The 17379-nt window shown below is 41.9% G+C and overlaps 2 protein-coding genes and 1 long non-coding RNA gene across 4 annotated transcripts in view; all 3 read left to right on the top strand.

Annotated features, from left to right (window-relative positions):
- Positions 1 to 3006, top strand: part of HBS1L (HBS1 like translational GTPase) — a 45316-nt gene extending 42310 nt beyond the window's left edge. The window contains exon 18 of the mRNA XM_053381969.1: positions 2374 to 3006. Coding sequence (XP_053237944.1) covers positions 2374 to 2385 — 12 coding nt within the window. The 3' untranslated portion in view covers positions 2386 to 3006. The remainder of the gene's footprint in view (positions 1 to 2373) is intronic.
- On the top strand, positions 3 to 2132 carry LOC128410562 (uncharacterized). Its single transcript, XR_008329541.1, has 2 exons — positions 3 to 1543; positions 1684 to 2132. It is a non-coding gene; the product is annotated as an uncharacterized LOC128410562 (long non-coding RNA).
- A 108-nt stretch (positions 3007 to 3114) lies between the features above and the next one.
- ALDH8A1 (aldehyde dehydrogenase 8 family member A1) lies at positions 3115 to 16519 on the top strand. Of its 2 annotated transcripts, XM_053381973.1 has the most exons (8): positions 3115 to 3555; positions 5133 to 5194; positions 7592 to 7739; positions 8033 to 8188; positions 9850 to 9999; positions 10458 to 10714; positions 13380 to 13541; positions 15149 to 16519. In XM_053381973.1, the coding sequence occupies exons 1-8, from the start codon at positions 3549 to 3551 to the stop codon at positions 15611 to 15613; spliced, it is 1407 nt and encodes a 468-aa protein (XP_053237948.1). In that variant the 5' UTR covers positions 3115 to 3548; the 3' UTR covers positions 15614 to 16519. The 2 variants fall into 2 exon arrangements, with proteins under 2 accessions (XP_053237948.1, XP_053237947.1); XM_053381972.1 differs by lacking the exon at positions 3115 to 3555 and having other exon boundaries at positions 3562 to 5194.
- Positions 16520 to 17379: the final 860 nt, after the last annotated feature.

The following is a 17379-nucleotide window of genomic DNA, read 5'->3' as shown; positions in this document are numbered from 1 at the left end:
CATGTGTTTGTATGCATGCTTTATAATGACAGATCATGAAGTGGTATATTCTTTGCGTTGAGGTTCCAGTCACTTGCTTCAAAAAATCACCCACAATGAACTACAGACTACTTGAATAGCTAATCAGGCTTGGAAATGAGACTCTTTTATTAAACATTTTAAAGGAAATAAACAACAACCACTTAGAAATATTAGCATTTTTTTCGTCTCCCAGGCCAAAATCTTTGTAAACACTTTTCTGTCCAGGTCTCAGTTCTCATAGAATCATAGAATTGTAGAGTTGGAAGGGACCCCCAAAGTCATCTAGTCCAACCCCCTGCAATGCAGGAATCTCAGCTAAAGCATCCATAGCAGATGGCCATCCAACCTTTGCTTAAAGCATCCAATGAAAGAGAGGCCACAACCTCCCTAAGGAGACTGTTCCACAATCTAACATCTCTTTCTGTCCCAAAGTTGTTCCTGACAGGCAAAATCTCCTTGAATCCATTGGTATGGGTCCTACCCTCCAGAGCAGTAGAAAATAAGCTTTCTCTGTCTTCCACGTGACAGCCCTTTGGGTATTTGAAGATGGCAATCATATCTTGCCCTCCTTATTTTTCCTTGGTGATTTGCACTTTTCTTATGCTACCCTTTAATTAGCTGACTGCGGGGTTTTTTTCCTTGATGGAGGTGGTTTAGCCCAGCATTGCTCCTACTTTGATTGGGGTTTGGGAATCTGTTAGAAGAGGCTTGGTCATCCCAGTCCTCAATAGGTTGGGCATCAGGTTCTCACAAGATGGTCTGTCTCAAAAAATTTGATGGTGGATCAGCTGCTTGTTGTAATGCAGAATGTGGCAGCATTTCAGTTCCCTTAATCCACAACATGTCACTTGAGAGGTACATGTTTGAATAGCTTGATTCGGCCTTATCTGCCCATCCAAACTTCTTAGAAGGTACAATGTGAAGAAAGGCAAAGTTGTGTTTTTACTTCAGAGGAGACTGCTGTTAAAATGCATACTGCTTAAAAGCCATTATTTGGCTGTGGTATATGTAAGCACTTTTTTGTTTTTAGTATTTCAGAGATGCCAAGTAGGTCATGTGATGAATTGTCTATGCAGTTGAGTGGCACAACTTTTCTTGAGGCAGGGTGGCATAAGAGTCATCTTCCTGAACGAAAATTGTGAAGGTTTTGCATGTGCACTTTTTAAACCTTACAGTTGGGCAGCATTTTAGCTAACTGCAGAAACGGCTTCATGGAATGATGTGTCAGTGCACTTTCAAAGAGCTGTGCTTGCAGCTCTTCACTCATTTATGTGCTTAGTCACATCCCAAGCTCAACATGGCTAGAAGAAGGTAGCCCTTGTGTGCCATATCCCATTGCTCTTACACAAGTCCCAATTAATAGAAGAGCCATGCTGGATCCGACCAGTGGTCCACCCAGTCTAACATCTTGTTCCTAGGCCATAAAGGTAACACACACAAACCACCTACTATTCACTAGTGTGTGCACAGACTCAGTTACTGTTCAGTGGAATACTGCCTCAGAACCCAGAGGTTTTATTTAGTCTACGATGGCTTATAAAAGGTAAAGGTAAAGGGACCCCTGACCATTAGGTCCAGTCGTGACCGACTCTGGGGTTGCGGCGCTCATCTCGCTTTATTGGCCAAGGGAGCCGGCGTACAGCTTCCGGGTCATGTGGCCAGCATGACGATGGCTTATATCTATTGATAAAAACCTGTTTTTCATAAATGTGTCAGATCTTAATTTAAAGCCATCTGAGCCCATTACAGCTTGTGACAACAGAGTCTGTAAACTATGTAATATGTGAAAAACACTTTTGTTTGTTCTGGGTCTCTCGTTTCTCCACGCCATGTATAATCTCCTCAACCTCTATCATATCTTCTGCTCAGTTGCCATTCTTTTCCAAAGTTCCAAACACACCAGCATTTTGTTTAGGGAACCTTGCAGAGATCTTAGGCAGAGAAGTCTTTCTGAGTTCTTTCACAAAAGGTTAAGCGCCAAACTAGATGTGATGATGGGGGATCTGCGCTTGGATCACCAAATGTCTCTTTGCTTGCTTGTTCAAAAGCAGGTTGTGAGGGCAAGAGATTTTGCATTGGAGCTGTGCTGCTAGGGGAGGGTTTGTTTGTTTGTTTTTAAAAAACCTTTATGCCATTTCCTCATTATAAAATTCTCCCCTCCCTCTTACTATTCTTATCACTCCCCACCCTTGCTGTTAGCTGTGAAAGTTAAAAAATAAATAAAATATGGTCAGCTTGTGTGCTGGCCCTGCTCAGTAACACCTTCAAACCTGTTTCCAGGTCTTTGCATTTGTACACTTTGGATAAATGCCAATGTCTTTTCTGAAAATTTTAAATTCTTCTTCTTTTTAGATAAAAGAATGATGACTGTGCCAGAACTTCTGCAATCCAACCAAATGAAATCATATGTCCAGATATGCTTATTTGATGAATCCAGTCATATCAGTGGAAGGAGCAAAGGCAATTACCTTTTTAAGAGGAGGAGATGAAATACCAGGTGTTCTTCAAACATTTTGAAGCTGTTCTTGCTTCAAAATAGTATGCCAATAGGGAAATACACGTTGCACTTTCTTACTGCACAAGTTCCACTCTATTTCCCATTTAAACCATCATTGGTAACTCTAGAGGACCTTTATGAAAAGTTTATCAGAATGATGTGTTAAAGGACAATGATTCATCATGGGGGGAAAGCATGTTACTTCCAGCCTTAAACATTGTTTACAATTTATTTTTGGGTGGGGGCACTGCTTACCTGCTGCACATTATTTCATAAATTAATTCAATTGGGCTATAGCGTTCCAGATTTTATACAAATACATTTTCAAAGAACCCTGTTTCCTTCTGTTTCAGAAACCATTATTAACCATTAATTTCTTTCTATTCCAAATTAATTTAAAACTTATTTGTCTAGCCCTAGTTAGTCCAATAATGGCTATTTTTATTTTTTAGATTGTAGAAGAATAAAGTAGCTTGGCCTGAGCATAATATTTGTTTCTGTTCATGTTGTCTTGTATAAATAAAATCTTGGCACAAGGGGTACAGTTGGTTATGAGGGGCAGTAAGCAAGACCCCTTGTCAAATGATGTGAACTTGTAAAGACATAGGTGCATACCAGCAGATAACACCTACGTCTGAAGGTGTATAAACACTCTGCACATCTCAGAACACCCAAGAAGTCTACAGCAACTCCTGGAATCTTACTTTTACATGTGCCATCTTTTAAAGACAGGTCAGGTGTATTGATTTTCTCTTCACCTATCAATTACATGGTCTAAGTGAACTACAATGCCAGTACTTCTAAAATGAAGATGATCAGTCTATCTTTTGTTGTTGTAGATAGTGGTCATCACTGTATTTGGGGATGGGAATTCTGCCCCTGTACTTTGCCTCATCAGATCGGCAGTGGCTCTGGAACTGATTGCACAACAGAACTTCTCCTCCCCATATCTCCCTTGTGCACACCCACATCTGCTCTGGAGGTTTGAGGGAACCGCAGAACAGATTGAGGAGCGGGGGAATGCAACAGAATGAAAGGTGGAGAAGGTTTTGTTGTGAAGCTGGAAGTCCTTGTGCAAATGGGATAACTTGGTGGGATGCAGCCCTGAGGATCACCATTACATTAAATCAATCTCACTCTTCATGTTGGAGTAACATCTGAAGAGCTGCTCAGTGTGTACATTTTTACATGCATTTGCTCCTGGCTCCCTTTTTTCACTCCCCGTGTCATGCACCAGCAAATCTAGTTAAATAAAAATAATTTTCATAGAATTTTTTAAAAGGCCAAAGCACTGGTAGGGAGCCTTCCAAACTGTGTGTTGTGACACATTAGTGTGTCAGCTGCAGTGTGTAGGTGTGTCGCGTGAACACTCCCTGCGCTCCTTCCAGGGCTGGAAAGGAGTTAGTTTAACCTCCGGTTTGCTAGTAAAGCTGAATTACTGTGTCACAAAATTATGCATGTCTAGAAAGTGTGTCACCAACATGAAAAGTTTGGAAAACTGGTGTAATGTATCATACTTGAAGTTTCATGAAGCTATATAATGTCCAGTTCTGATGCGCTATGTAAGTGTGCTACATAAACTATTCCATCTTCCGCCCAGATGATTTCTCGAAGAGGCAGTGGTACGGAGACAATGGAATCACTTCATCCTTTGACATTTTACTGAACTTTTAGAGGAAAACTTGCAGTTTCCTAAAGAAGAACCTGATAGCTTATCATGCAAGTCAATGGGGAGGGAGATGGTTTCAGGGCCACTGAAAGATCGATTGGATAATTTCCATGTGCATTCAATGCACATAATTCCTAGTCTTTCTTATTTGGAGGTTATAGCATGCTGGATTGCATTACAGTTGTGTTTTTTTAGTCTATTTTGGATTCTTATTGTTCAGATAGCTTAAAATGCAATACATCTGCAAAATTTTAACTGAGCAACAGCTAATATACCTGCTACTAGAGGTAAGTGAAAAACCACTCACAGTGATCTAAATATTTTTGGAACTAGCCTTAAGCCCATGAAGATGAATTAATAAATTTAAAGGGAAAGTTGTGCGTGCTTAATATATACCCAGCCGAAGGCCTGCTACAGTAATTTGTTACATATAATAATTATCAGCCTATACATTCCACGCCTGTTTCCTCCTCTCGCATCAAGTAATGTTCACATTTGAAGTCTTTGCACTGAATCAATCATGTATTTTGTGTAGAGAGGCATTTGGATTTTTTTCACATGTTGGCTATTTTATGCAAAGTTGTACCAATACCAGTTTTGCACACTCACCACCACATGTACATGGTAAAATCATCCTGTGTGGGCATCTTAATCTGGAAAACAAACAAGTGAATTGGGCATTATCATCAGCATATGTCCATGGTATCTAGCATTGTCTGAAGAGAGATGGAAATTTCCCATTCGGAGATCCAGTTAATGAAGTTAAAGGGAGGGAGGGAGGAGCTCTGGCTTACAAGCATAAATCAATAGATGTGCACTATGAACTGAAAGCTCACTGAAAGTACTCAGATCATGCCAACGGAGTCACAATGGCTGGCTCAAAGACTCACTTGGTTTTGGAGAACTATATAGGAGGCCAATTTATTCCTTGCTCCTCATATTTAGATTCCTATGACCCGTCTACAGGAGAAGTTTATTGCAAGGTGCCAGACAGTGGCAGAGAGGAGGTGAGTTCCTGCATAGATTCAGCTCCTTTTTCATGGTATCAGGGTAATTGCCTGGACAATTAACAAAAATGGTTTGCAGCTGATTTTATTTGTTTAACTTTTCCCCAGTATAAAACTAATAGTGAAATCGCCTTAGGTTTTGTATTATGCTGCTAAATATTTGCATAGAATGTCTGTGTGGCATTGGTTAATGGTTTGAAGCTTTAAAATCTTTGAATCAAAACTCCTTTCCACTAGTTGAAGCCCTCGATGTTCCTACCCAAGTTTAATGTACTTTCCCTTGAAGTTTTTGAGAAGGCAATGAATTGCTTGTTACATGACTGTGTTCATGGCCTCTTACACCTAATGCATTATTCCTTAAGGCTTTGAAAAGAACTGAGTTTAATCAAAATATCTATTTGTAATGACTGAAGTTGCAAAAAACAAACCCGCATATATGTTTTTGCAGTTTCACCTCAACCTTCAGCATTGCCAGTCTATCAAATATTTGCTAAGCACTGATAAGTAATGGTTGAAGTGTAACTAGCTGGGTTTGCTAAAGTTTAAACTTGCTCCCTGAAGCTTTGTGCTTTCCTAGTTTGCTTCTGTATGTAAACAGAAGGGGTGATTTTACATTTGATCAAGTGTGTTTAGAGAAGAACTTCAAGTAGCCACTTGCATTGACCTGTGGTCCAGCCTTCCCCAAGGCTGTGTCCTCCAGATGTATGTGCACTTATATAGATGGAGATAGAGATGGAGGTGTTTGTGTACTCCTTAGGGGGAAAAACTTGCAGTGGGCTCCATTTTTATTTCAAGGCTTGGTAACTGCTGTGGAACACTCTCGTAATCTTTGCTGTAACATCTAAGAGCATTCCTCATGCGGATCGGGGGGCCCACTTTCTGCATTTCCCTGCCAGTGACAGTCAGTGATGAGACTGGGAAAATGCACAACCTGCTGGCTTCTGTCTGTGTGATGACTGGTCCTAAACCAAGGGTGGGGATCCTATGGTTCCCCAGATGATGATAGACTCCAACTCCTATGAAGTCTAACCATTGGCCAGACTGGACTGAGATTTCATGGTAAGTGGTGTTCAACATCTGGAAGGTAACATTTCCTTGCCGAAACATCATAACAGGGTTGGTGAGAATTTGACAACAGCTTTTGGCAAATGTGTAAACTTGACTTTTAGATGACTCTTCAGACCGGCCTGCTGCTTTTTCAGTGCTTGTGTTCTTCATCCACTCCACTGGGTCTTCAGTGCTCCTCATATCCATTGAAACCAGATGGGTCTCTGTTGTTCCTGGCTGCTGCTTAGCACAGGAGTTGCTAATCTTTTGGGGCCCATAAGCACATTTGTGAACTGGAGAAATGGCTGGTTTCTTGCTATTACCCTTAAAAGAAAAGCTCAACAGTGCCACCTAATGTAATAAATTGGAAGATGACATACAGACGGAAGAGAGTTGTTCCTAGACAGGGCTAACACAGCCTTCTCCAACTTCGGTCTCCAGTTTACAAGTCCCATCATTCCCAGCCAGCATGGCCAGTGTCTGAGAATGGTGCAAGTTATAGACCCAACGACATTTGTAGATCTAACGTTGGGCAAGTCAAGCGATAGTCTTGGCAATAGCTTAACTTCTGCTTCTAAAGAAGAGGTGCCTGTCTCACAGCTGCCCAGAAGATAAGTCTAATAGTAGTAGTAGTAGTGCCCATCTGACTGGGTTGCCCCAGCCACTCTGTGTGGCTCTCATCAAACATAGAGCACAATACAGCATCACACACTAAAAGCTTCCCTGAACAGTTGTGATAACTGCTGATTCTGAACACTACTCTCATACATGGCTGGTGGCTGTGGTTGACCTAGGTAGCTAAGAAGCAATTTATATGTGCTCCAGAGTAGGGGTGCAATATCTATGGTCCTCCTCATGTTGTTGGACTCCAACTCCCATCGTCCATGGCCATTGGCCATGCTAGTTGGGACTGATAGAAATCGAAACCCAACAACATCTGAAGGGCCACTCATTCCACATCCCTGCTCTAGAGCCTATTTTTAATACTAATTTTCCCCGTGTATTTCTGCTATGGTTTTCTACTTGGAATGGTGCCCTGGCTTGAACTGAGTCATGGAAAGGGTGATACAATAAATACATAGGAAGCTGTCTTATGCAGAGTCAAATTATTGATCTTCCTAGCTCAATATTGTCTATACTGACTGTCTGGGTTCCAGACTGGAGTCCCTCCCAGCCCTACATGGAGATGCCAAGGAGTGAACTTGGGACCTTCTACATGCAAAACAGGAGCTTTGCCACGAAGCAATGGCCTTTCCCTCCTTTCCCTCATAATTTCTGTTAGCATACACTGTGCGTTTTGGTTTTGCTGAACACCACCCAAATTGCATCCATTCATTGTCTTTTTTTAAGGTGGAGGCAGCTGTCATTGCTGCCCAAAATGCTTTCCCAGGCTGGTCGGCCAAAAGCCCCCAGGAAAGGTCAAAAATAATGAGCAAGTTGGCAGACCTTATTGAAGAAGATCTGGAGTCATTTGCTCAAGCAGAATCAAAGGATCAAGGTAAAGACAGAAGCCTGTTGGGGCTGCGCTTCCAAGTGGTAATAGGGTGAAGGAAATGGTGTTCTCTTTGAGTTTTCACCTTCCTACTTGCTCTTCGTTTTGCATAATCAATACATAATACTTGCATGCCTCATCAAGTACAACTGCATGCTTCCCTGCACATTTCTGTAAACTGCATGTAAGTTGTAGTGGTTGCAGTGGGGTGGGGACACTAGCTATGAAAGCTGGGCAATTAATTCCTTGCTTAAATAACAAAAGCGTTGTGGTATTTGTCAACTGGTTCTCTGTTTCAGGGAAAACTATTACGTTTGCTAGAATGGTGGACATCCCCCGATCTGTATACAATTTCCGTTTCTTTTCATCGTCCATCCTTCACCAGACAGCAGAATGTACACAAATGGACCATGTGGGCTGTATGCATTATACTGAGAGAACACCTGTGGGAATTGGTAAGGCCTATGATGGAGTGTGCTGTTTGCACACGACCCAGCAGTGCTCACTCGTGACCCTGACACCTTTGTTAGGATCTATTGCGGCCTGAGCCCACTCCAGAATTTACCGCCTCAAAGGTTAACGAGGACAACACGAGGAAGGGCCATAGCTCAATGGTCTGAATAAAGTATTTCAGATAACTTAACAAAATAAATCACATTCCAATCTACATCAAGTCATGTCTCAGAATATGTCTACAATTTCCATCCCTTGTTTCTTTGTTTTTACAGTTTTGCACACCATAGATTTTAAAACAAAACACAACATCCCATAACCTTCAATGGCGTACGAAGGTTTTGTAAATGTGAAGAGCAGATAAATTTCACATTTTAAATACAAGCTTTTAATCCCACATTCTGATAAAACATAACCTACTTTAATTCTACTGTTTTGTAAAATGTGCTTTCTGTTTCTGGAATTCCACAGATATGCCACTAGGTGTCACAATTTTACTTCAGAATTTTAAAATGTTATTATTGCTGCTGCTGCTGCTGCTGCTACTACTACTACTACTACTACTACTACTACTACTACTACTACTACGCCCCAACAAGGTGTTCTCAGCATTATACCTCAACATCCTGGTGTACTGGACAGCTCCTTCCTATGCAAGCCTTGTGGACTCCAGTATAATCAAAATATTAACTTTTGCTGGATCAATCTCAATTTCAAATCTAAGGAAACATTCTGTGTAATTAAGCATTTGCAAGCAACAATGAAAGGTTTAGCTTTCTGTAAGGACCCAGTGATTCCCTCCAACAGTTTAGGAGGTGCCGAAGCACACAAAGCAAGTATGTCATAAATAGACACTGGCAAATGTTCCAATCGCAGCTATTGCCACTCTGCACTAGTCAGTAATTGATATTTAAGTTGTAAAACAGGAAATAACAAAAATTCTTCATCTGAGCCTCTTAGCCGGTCTACTATATATCCCACATTCAATCAATTCCTTCCACACAAAAAGGTTGCCTCTCTATCTTCAAATCTGGAATGCCCTATAAAGTTTGTTTAGTGTGAACGTATGGGTCAAATTTTAATTGGCAGCATATGCCGCCTCTTTCTCATTGCTAAAATGGTCTGGTCTTGGAAGTCATAAAGCTTTTTGCTTACCTTGGATGGAGGACAGAGAGGGGTGTAACTGACTGCACGAAGGGAAGAGTCACACTGCTCTGCCCAAGGTAGGATGGCTCAGTCAGTCGAGCATGAGACTCTTAATTTCAGGGTCATGGGTTTCAGCCCCACCTTCCTGCATTGCAGGGGACTGAACTAGATGACCATTGTGGTCCATTCCAGCTCTACAATTCTATAATTCTAAACACACTTTTCCTTCTGGCTCCACCCACCACAGGCTTGTGTCCTCTGGATAGTTGCACAGAAGGAAATAGGACCCTCTGGCTGAAAAATTTTGCCCTCCCCCGACACAGATGAATATTTCCTCTGTAGGCTAGCAGGCGGAATGGGTCCTTGAGGGTAGAGTAGAAGGAAAAACAGTTGAAGCGCATGCAGTGTTGCCATGCTGGGTATTGGGGAAATCTCAACTTTTGTCAAAATGTCAAGACTCCCATTTTAAACCAATTTATTTCATTTCTCTCCTTAAAATATAACAATAAAAATAAAGCTGGCTTAATTAGTCCTTGGAATTTGCCACTTTACTTGCTGACCTGGAAAATTGCGCCGGCTATTGCGTGTGGAAACACTGTCATTGCCAAACCCAGTGAGATGACATCTGCCACTGCTTGGATGATGTGCAAGCTTCTCAATGAAGCAGGTAATTCCCCAAATGATGTATTCGTATAGGGGTGTCATATTTTCTGTAAATCAATCTGTAAAGTGTCAATACAGTGGTACCTCGGGTTACAGATGCTTCAGGTTACAGACACTTCAGGTTACAGACTCTGCTAACCCAGAAATACTACCTCTGGTTAAGAACTTTGCTTCAGGATGAGAACAGAAATTGTGTAGCAGCGGCACACCAACAGCGGGAGGCCCCGTTAGCTAAAGTGGTACCTCAGGTTAAGAACTGTTTCAGGTTAAAAACGGACCTCCAGAATGAATTAAGTTCTTAACCCGAGGTACCACTGTATAGTAATAAAACAGTTGACACATTTGCATCCCAATGTGTATACCTATATATTGCCATAGGATGCAGGGTAGTCTTTAAAGCAGCATGCTACCACGTTTACAAAGAGAAAGAGTGTTGATGTTTTCTTTATTTCTACCTGCAAGGTATTCCTCCAGGTGTGGTGAACATCATCTTTGGGAGTGGTCCGAAAGCTGGAGATGCTCTAGTTTCCCATCCCAAGGTGTCATTGATTTCCTTCACGGGAAGCACTCTCACTGGCCAGCGCATCATTGAAAGGAGTGCTCCGTATTGTAAGAAGCTCTCTCTGGAGCTTGGAGGAAAAAATCCAGCTATCATCTTTGAGGATGCCAACTTGGATGAATGTGTTCCTACTACTGTAAGATCCAGCTTTGCGAATCAGGTATGGAAAGTGGGCAACTCCCTGTCTCTTTTGATACTAAGTTCATTGCTTTGCTTTTGAAACTCCAAAAATGTGCATGCCCTCCCTAATAGAATTTTATCCTGAGGGGGTCATTTTGAATGCAGGAACTGATTTCTACAAGGCTATCCCACAAGGGACAAACTGAGTGGATACCAAGACATAAATATCAAGTTTTTCCTTCCAGTAGCACCTTAAAGACCAACTAAGTTAGTTCTTGGTATGAGCTTTCGTGTGCATGCACACTTCTTCAGATACCACTTCTTCAGGTATCTGAAGAAGTGTGCATGCACACGAAAGCTCATACCAAGAACTAACTTAGTTGGTCTTTAAGGTGCTACTGGAAGGAAAATTTTGTTTTGTTTTGACTATGGCAGACCAACACGGCTACCTTTCTGTAACTATAAATATCAAGTGATAGGAATGAATAAGCAAATGCTAATCCTCTTATTATTGGCTGGTGCTTTTTCAGCTTCCTCAGAGCCTGTTCAGAGAAAATTTGAGTTCTGTTTGAGAATTCCCTCCTAGTCCGTAGATGTGTTGATACAAGTGCACAGATGGTGTTTCTGACACCCCGTGAGTGTTGGTATTATCTGGTGCCATGCATATAATTCCATTTGCACATTGGGAACTATTGTCTAGTTGCCATACCAAGCAAATGCATCTGAGATACTTGAGAATCTGAGGAACATATCGACAACAGCAAGAAGACGACCACACCCTGATAGTCCTGTGGCAGGAGGCCACTTGGAGAAATCCCCCTACAGTAGAAGAGTGCTTGGGTATGATAGATGGCAATGAAACCTGCATTAATTGCCACCTACACCCCCCTAACCCCCTCCCCCATGTGTAGTGCTGTAGTACCACTTGGAATCATATTTACATGTAAGAGAGTACTTGGTAGAATTAGCAGTGGGAGGCAATGAAAAATTCATTCAGCTACAATCAAAAGGCTGGAGATGCCTCAGTAGAGAATATATGGTCACCAAGGAAGAAAGGCTTGGTTGATTTGATTATTTGGTTGGGTAGTCCATTTGCTGTTGAATGGGATGCTTGGAGGAGGTGCAACGAGGGTCCCTTGGCTGCAAACACAGTTCTGTAGAGCCTATATGCCATTGCAGTGCAAGTGGGACCCAGTTCTTAAATTCCACATTTAGAAACTTGCCAAGGTAAATATTATTGCAATTGTTGCTAGAGGTTTTGATTAATTGTTTTTATGCCGTAGATCTGCGCGCTCGCACACACACACACACATATATTTAAAAAGCTGGGTTGAGGAATATGATAGATAAGTGTCCCCCCCCCCCCACATGCAGCACAGATTATGTGTTGATTTCACACAGCCCATCAGAGTTTTAACAAAATCTTCAATAAATGGTAAGGAATTTGCAGTGATCTCCTCTCCTCACATGCACTGTTTGCTTTAGTTCCCTTGTCTGCTGAATGTTGGCTGTCCAGGTGCAGAAGCTTGTTAGTCATTAAGATCCAGAGGGATGGCATTTGTTAATTGAGCATCACAAATTGATCAGATCTGTTTTCCAAGTTGACTAATTGCAAACTTCAGTGGCGTCGCTGTTCAGTAATTATGCAGGAAGCACAGTGTGACATCAATCAGATGACAGGCTTGTGTGAGTAATTTGCTCCAAATTTCTGAGCAGAAACGGTTAACACTTTTAAACATCCAGTTACTCTTTTGGAAGCTGCAGCCCTCATCATCTCATTCGCCCCATCCAGCGCTGTGGCCATATAGGCTGCATTCCCACTGTGGAAGGACGTGTGGATCCAAAATTGGCCTCCACAGTCACTTACAGACTCATTGTTAAGACTGTGTTCATGGAAGACTATCTTACCTGGCCACAAGTGATCACCAAAGATCTATTTCAAAAGATTGTCCTCAGCTGATTCAAACATGAAACATCTGTTACTTGATATTCCTTCACTCAGTGGTGTCAGTCAAATGTCTGACGGCCTTTTCACACATGAGCTGGACATCACTGCTGTTGTGAACAGGCATGTGTGGTGGTGATGGGATGAATAATATTTGCAATGGGAAATAGAGAGGGTGAGGACCAGGACATCCCAGGGAGGGATTTTCCAGCAGAGAATCTGAGTGGGAGAGAGCACCTATCAATTCATCCCTGCAAATTCCTCCAAAAGATTACTGCCCCTGCCCCCAATCTTGGTCTGAAATTAGAAGTGAATTTGATTCTAGGGGGGAAAAAGTGTGTGTGTGTGTGTGTGTGTAGATTGACAGGAGATAATCAGTAGCTACAAGAGGAGTTAAATATCCCTTCTCATACCTAATTATTGTCCCTGTAAGTGACCTTCCACCCTGTTATCTGGGCAAACATGGAGTTAGGAGCTCACATCTTTTAAGATAGCTAATGTCTATGTGGTACTAGGGGCAAACAATATAACCACATGCTGATATTTGCACTTGATGGAGTAATTCCAGGGCCTCAGGTAGCATGTGCTGGGGAATGGGGCAGTAAGTAACCACACCTACTTTTGTGAACAGCTAGGATCTAGAATCAATCTATACTGAAAGCAGAAGACAAGCATAAATGAATCTGGATTAAGACAAATCACAGTTTTCATCCCTGACCGATGTTTTTTCTTTCCTCCTGCCTCTCTATCCTATTACAAGGGTGAAATATGTCTCTGCACCAGCAGAATCTTTGTTCAGAGAAACATTTACAATGAATTCTTGAGAAGGTTTGTGGAAGCTGTCAAAAAGTGGAAAGTTGGAAACCCCTCAGATCACACAATTGACCAGGGAGCACTGATAAGTAAAGAACATTTAGCAAAGGTAAAGAAAAAGAAAAACTGAGGTTGATTATTTGTGATCAAATAAAGTGCTGTTTTTCTTTCTGGCTTGAGAAGAAGGGACCTCAGGATATGAAGAGAGAACTTTTTTCTCACCTCACTGTAAATTCACAGTCATTTTGGGATGAGGAACAGGGCAGAACTTTTAGCTGATTTTGAGGCCCAGTATACCTTTCAAAATTTAAGCACTGCAGTTGTTAAAATTGCATGAATTGTCCGTGTGACAAGGAATTAAAACTGTTACTTCCTCTTGTAAGCTTGTTTTCCAAACATGTTGACAGCAGGATTGAAAATAATATTTCTGATTTCCAAGAGCCAATATCAACTTTTAATGCTCCAAGGGTTTCCCCAGCATTGATTACTATCAACATTACTAGTTAAGTACCTGAAATCCCTAACACTACAGATCTCTTGAGGTGTTACCAAACAACATCTGCAAACAGATGCAGTGCAAATGAGTGCACTAGCTCCATGCCCTTCTAACGCATGGAAGGTGACACTCTGAAGAAGGGAGCCTTTTGTGTCTGTGGGGGCCACTTGCATAATTGGGATTCTGAGGCAAGAGCTTCAGGTTTTGGACTATCACCTTCCACAACTTTAGTTGGCAATAGAAGGAGTTGGAGCTAGGAAGCTTCTCCAAAAGCTGTACTGCCCCCCACCTCATGTGCTTGCTGTTGACATTTAGCAATGCCTGTGAAGTACAAATCACTTGGAAAAAGTCCCATACAGTGGTACCTCAGGTTAAGAACTTAATTCGTTCTGGAGGTCCATTCTTAACCTGAAACTGTTCTTAACCTGAAGCACCACTTTAGCTAATGGGGCCTCCTGCTTCCGCCGCACAATTTCTGTTCGTACTATTTCTGGGTTAGTGGAGTCTGTAACCTGAAGTGTCTGTAACCTGAAGCGTATGTAACCTGAGGTACCACTGTATTTGGATTAGACTGGATTACTGCAATGCACTCTATGCGGGGCTTCCCTTGGGCCTAGTCCAGAAGCTCTACCTAGTGCAGAACACAGTGACTAGGGTGCTGGTGGGGGCAGCTGACCAGCAGCATGCGACACATTGGCTAAAGCACCTGCTCTGGTTTCCCATATGCTGCTGGGCCAGGTTCAAGGGCCTTGTGTTTCCCTGGACAGTCCAGGCTGTCTTAAGCACTGCTTGAGCCCTTATACTTATCACTGCTTGAGCCCAATCACTGGAGTCTGGAGGTGCACTGTTAGTTGTCCCCCTGACTGGCCTCAACCAGATGTCAGGGGCATTTAGTGTCAGTGGTCCCATGCTGTGGAACCATCTTCCGGCAGAGATTTGGCAGGCATCCTCACTTTTGACTTTCAGGAGCCTCCTGAAGACTTTTTTTTTTTTACACCGAAAGGCCTTCAGAGCTGTTGAAACCTTTCACAACTACTACATTATGCTTTTAAGGTTTTCTAAAAGCATTTCTTTTGTGTGCCCTGCCCTGATATTTTATGAGGGTGCTTTAGAAATACTTTTATACCTATAAATGAATAAAATATTTCTGCAGCCAATCTGTGGATAATTGGAAATTACAACCCTTTCAAAAAATGATTTGTTGCTGTTGCTCCTAATAGGTAAAGAACTACATCAAAAAAGCAGAGTCTGAAGGCGGTAAAATTCTCTGTGGAGAGGGGATCGATACTTTGACTCTTCCAACAAGAAACCGGAATGGGTATTTCATGCTTCCGACGGTCATTACTGAAATTGCCGATGACTCAAGTTGCATGCAGGATGAGATCTTTGGCCCTGTAACCTGCGTCACAGTGTTTGACACGGAAGAGGAAGTGATCAGGAGAGCGAATGGGGTCAAATACGGACTGGCAGCCACTGTCTGGTCAAGGGATGTGGGGCGGGTTCATCGCGTTGCTAAGAAACTCCAGTGTGGATTGGTGTGGACCAACTGTTGGCTTATCAGGGACTTGAATTTGCCCTTTGGCGGCATGAAAGCTTCAGGGGTAGGCAGAGAAGGAGCAAAGGATTCCTATGAGTTTTTCACTGAGGTGAAAACGATTACTATAAAACACACTGAGATGCACTGATGAAAAATATTCCGCATCAGAATAAACAACACTGTGGTTTTTGCTGTGCCTGTCTTTGAAATAGATAATAAGACAGGTTTGCTTACAATGTGCCCTGAAAGCCATAATTAATACTGTACTTGCATTGATGGTATAAGTTCACTGGCTAGTTGGCTGCCTGCCTGCTTCTCATGGAGAAAAGCAGGGGTGTAAGTTAAAAGCTTGTAGCTGGAATGTGGGCACTTTTTAGGACCGAGTGCTCATTTTGGGGTGATGGGGTCTGCAAAATGCCTGTGCTTACAGCTGCATACTCATCATACATTTATAGCATGTTACTTCCCCCAAGAATCCTGGGAACAAAGCAACTTGTTAAGGGTGCTGCACACAGTATTGGAGCTCTGTGAGGGGTAAACTTCAGTTAGCCATATACTTTGTGTTAAACAATGTGCTTTAAATGTATGGTGTGGTTGAAGCCTGAGTGCCTTTGTCCCAGCTTTGCAAAAGGCTCTGCTCATATTAAACCTGCCTTCACCTGGTCTGCTCCCTGAGTCATTTGGTTGGACAATAGGAAGATCAAAAGCTTCACATGGGCAGCTGGAGAACACCTCCAGGGTGCTGCTGCTGCACCCACGGGTGCCAAGTTAGCAACTTCTAGCTTACTGAACAGGACCAAAATGACAAATTCAAATGGAAATTCAAGAAATTATAACCTTATAACCTTTTCAAATGGAAATTCCTTCTGTGAGCTTTAGGAATAGGGAAAACAATGATTGTTTCAGATATAGCTTCCATTTATGTCCATATGAGGGCAGCAGAGTGTGTTGTTTGTTCCCCCTTGTGAATTGCTTAGGTTTAATATATTTTGATGTACTTCAGAAATACATTTCTTCTGTGATGCTTTTTTTTACCATTAATAAAATCACTCAAAATGGAACAAACCCATAAAGAAAAAAAATAGCCATTTTTTAAAAATGGAAAAAGAATTCAGTTGGAAGAAATCGTCCATGTTTTTAAGCTTTGAAGGGTAGAAAACTACCATAGTTTGACTCTATTTCACTGCCCATGGTGAAATCTTAGTGTTGAATTATGGAGAGTGAAAGGGATTCATTATACTGGACCTATGAGATGCAGTCTGATAACTGTAAAGATCTTGTAGTTTTCCATTCCTGGGGCAATGGAATTTTTCAAAAACCTTCTTTGCTGCCAGCTGTCCTGTCTGGCGAAAGACATCATGTAGTCATCATGAGGATTTTGTTTAATCGTTTTTATGTAAGTCTGAAGAGTCAGCCCATCTGTTAAATCTTACAGATGGAAATCAACTTGGATCTGATTATTCCACTCCTGCTGGTTGACATTCTCCTGCCCCCAGTCGAGACGTGTACATCATCTTGCAGTGATTTTAATTGGCTCTGGCCAGGCTGGGATGTTGCAGACTTTTCTCAGAATGATGCTAGCATTTTCTAATACCTACAATCAAGCTAAAAAATCCCCAAAACAAACAACCACTTTCTCCCTAGGACATCATCCTCATTATTTAAAGACTTAGATTAACAACAATTGAAGCATGCTTTTGGGGAAGACAGAGGTGGGTCTGTATTTGTGACATGTTTGAGAACATTTGATTTTCCAATTTTCAACCAATTGATGTTCAAGACTTTCAGCAAAGCTACACAGAGAACTGTGATAAATACAAAATGCTCAGCTAGTATCATTTGTAGCAACCAATCCTATTGCTTACATCCCAAATATATGGTCTGAATTCATTGCATTGCATGTTAGTGCAGGTG

Source organism: Podarcis raffonei, chromosome 3 (assembly GCF_027172205.1).
Source record: "Podarcis raffonei isolate rPodRaf1 chromosome 3, rPodRaf1.pri, whole genome shotgun sequence".
Taxonomy (NCBI): Eukaryota; Metazoa; Chordata; class Lepidosauria; order Squamata; family Lacertidae; genus Podarcis; species Podarcis raffonei.
Note: the sequence above shows the minus strand (reverse complement) of the source record. Positions and strands in the feature narration are given on the sequence as shown.

Coding starts and splice junctions, on each gene's coding strand:
- ALDH8A1 (XM_053381972.1), top strand. CDS start 5,057: ATGGCTGGCTCAAAGACTCACTTGGTTTTGGAGAACTATATAGGAGGC. Junction 7,740..8,032: donor AGCAGAATCAAAGGATCAAG/GTAAAGACAGAA, acceptor TCTCTGTTTCAG/GGAAAACTATTACGTTTGCT. Junction 10,000..10,457: donor CAAGCTTCTCAATGAAGCAG/GTAATTCCCCAA, acceptor TCTACCTGCAAG/GTATTCCTCCAGGTGTGGTG.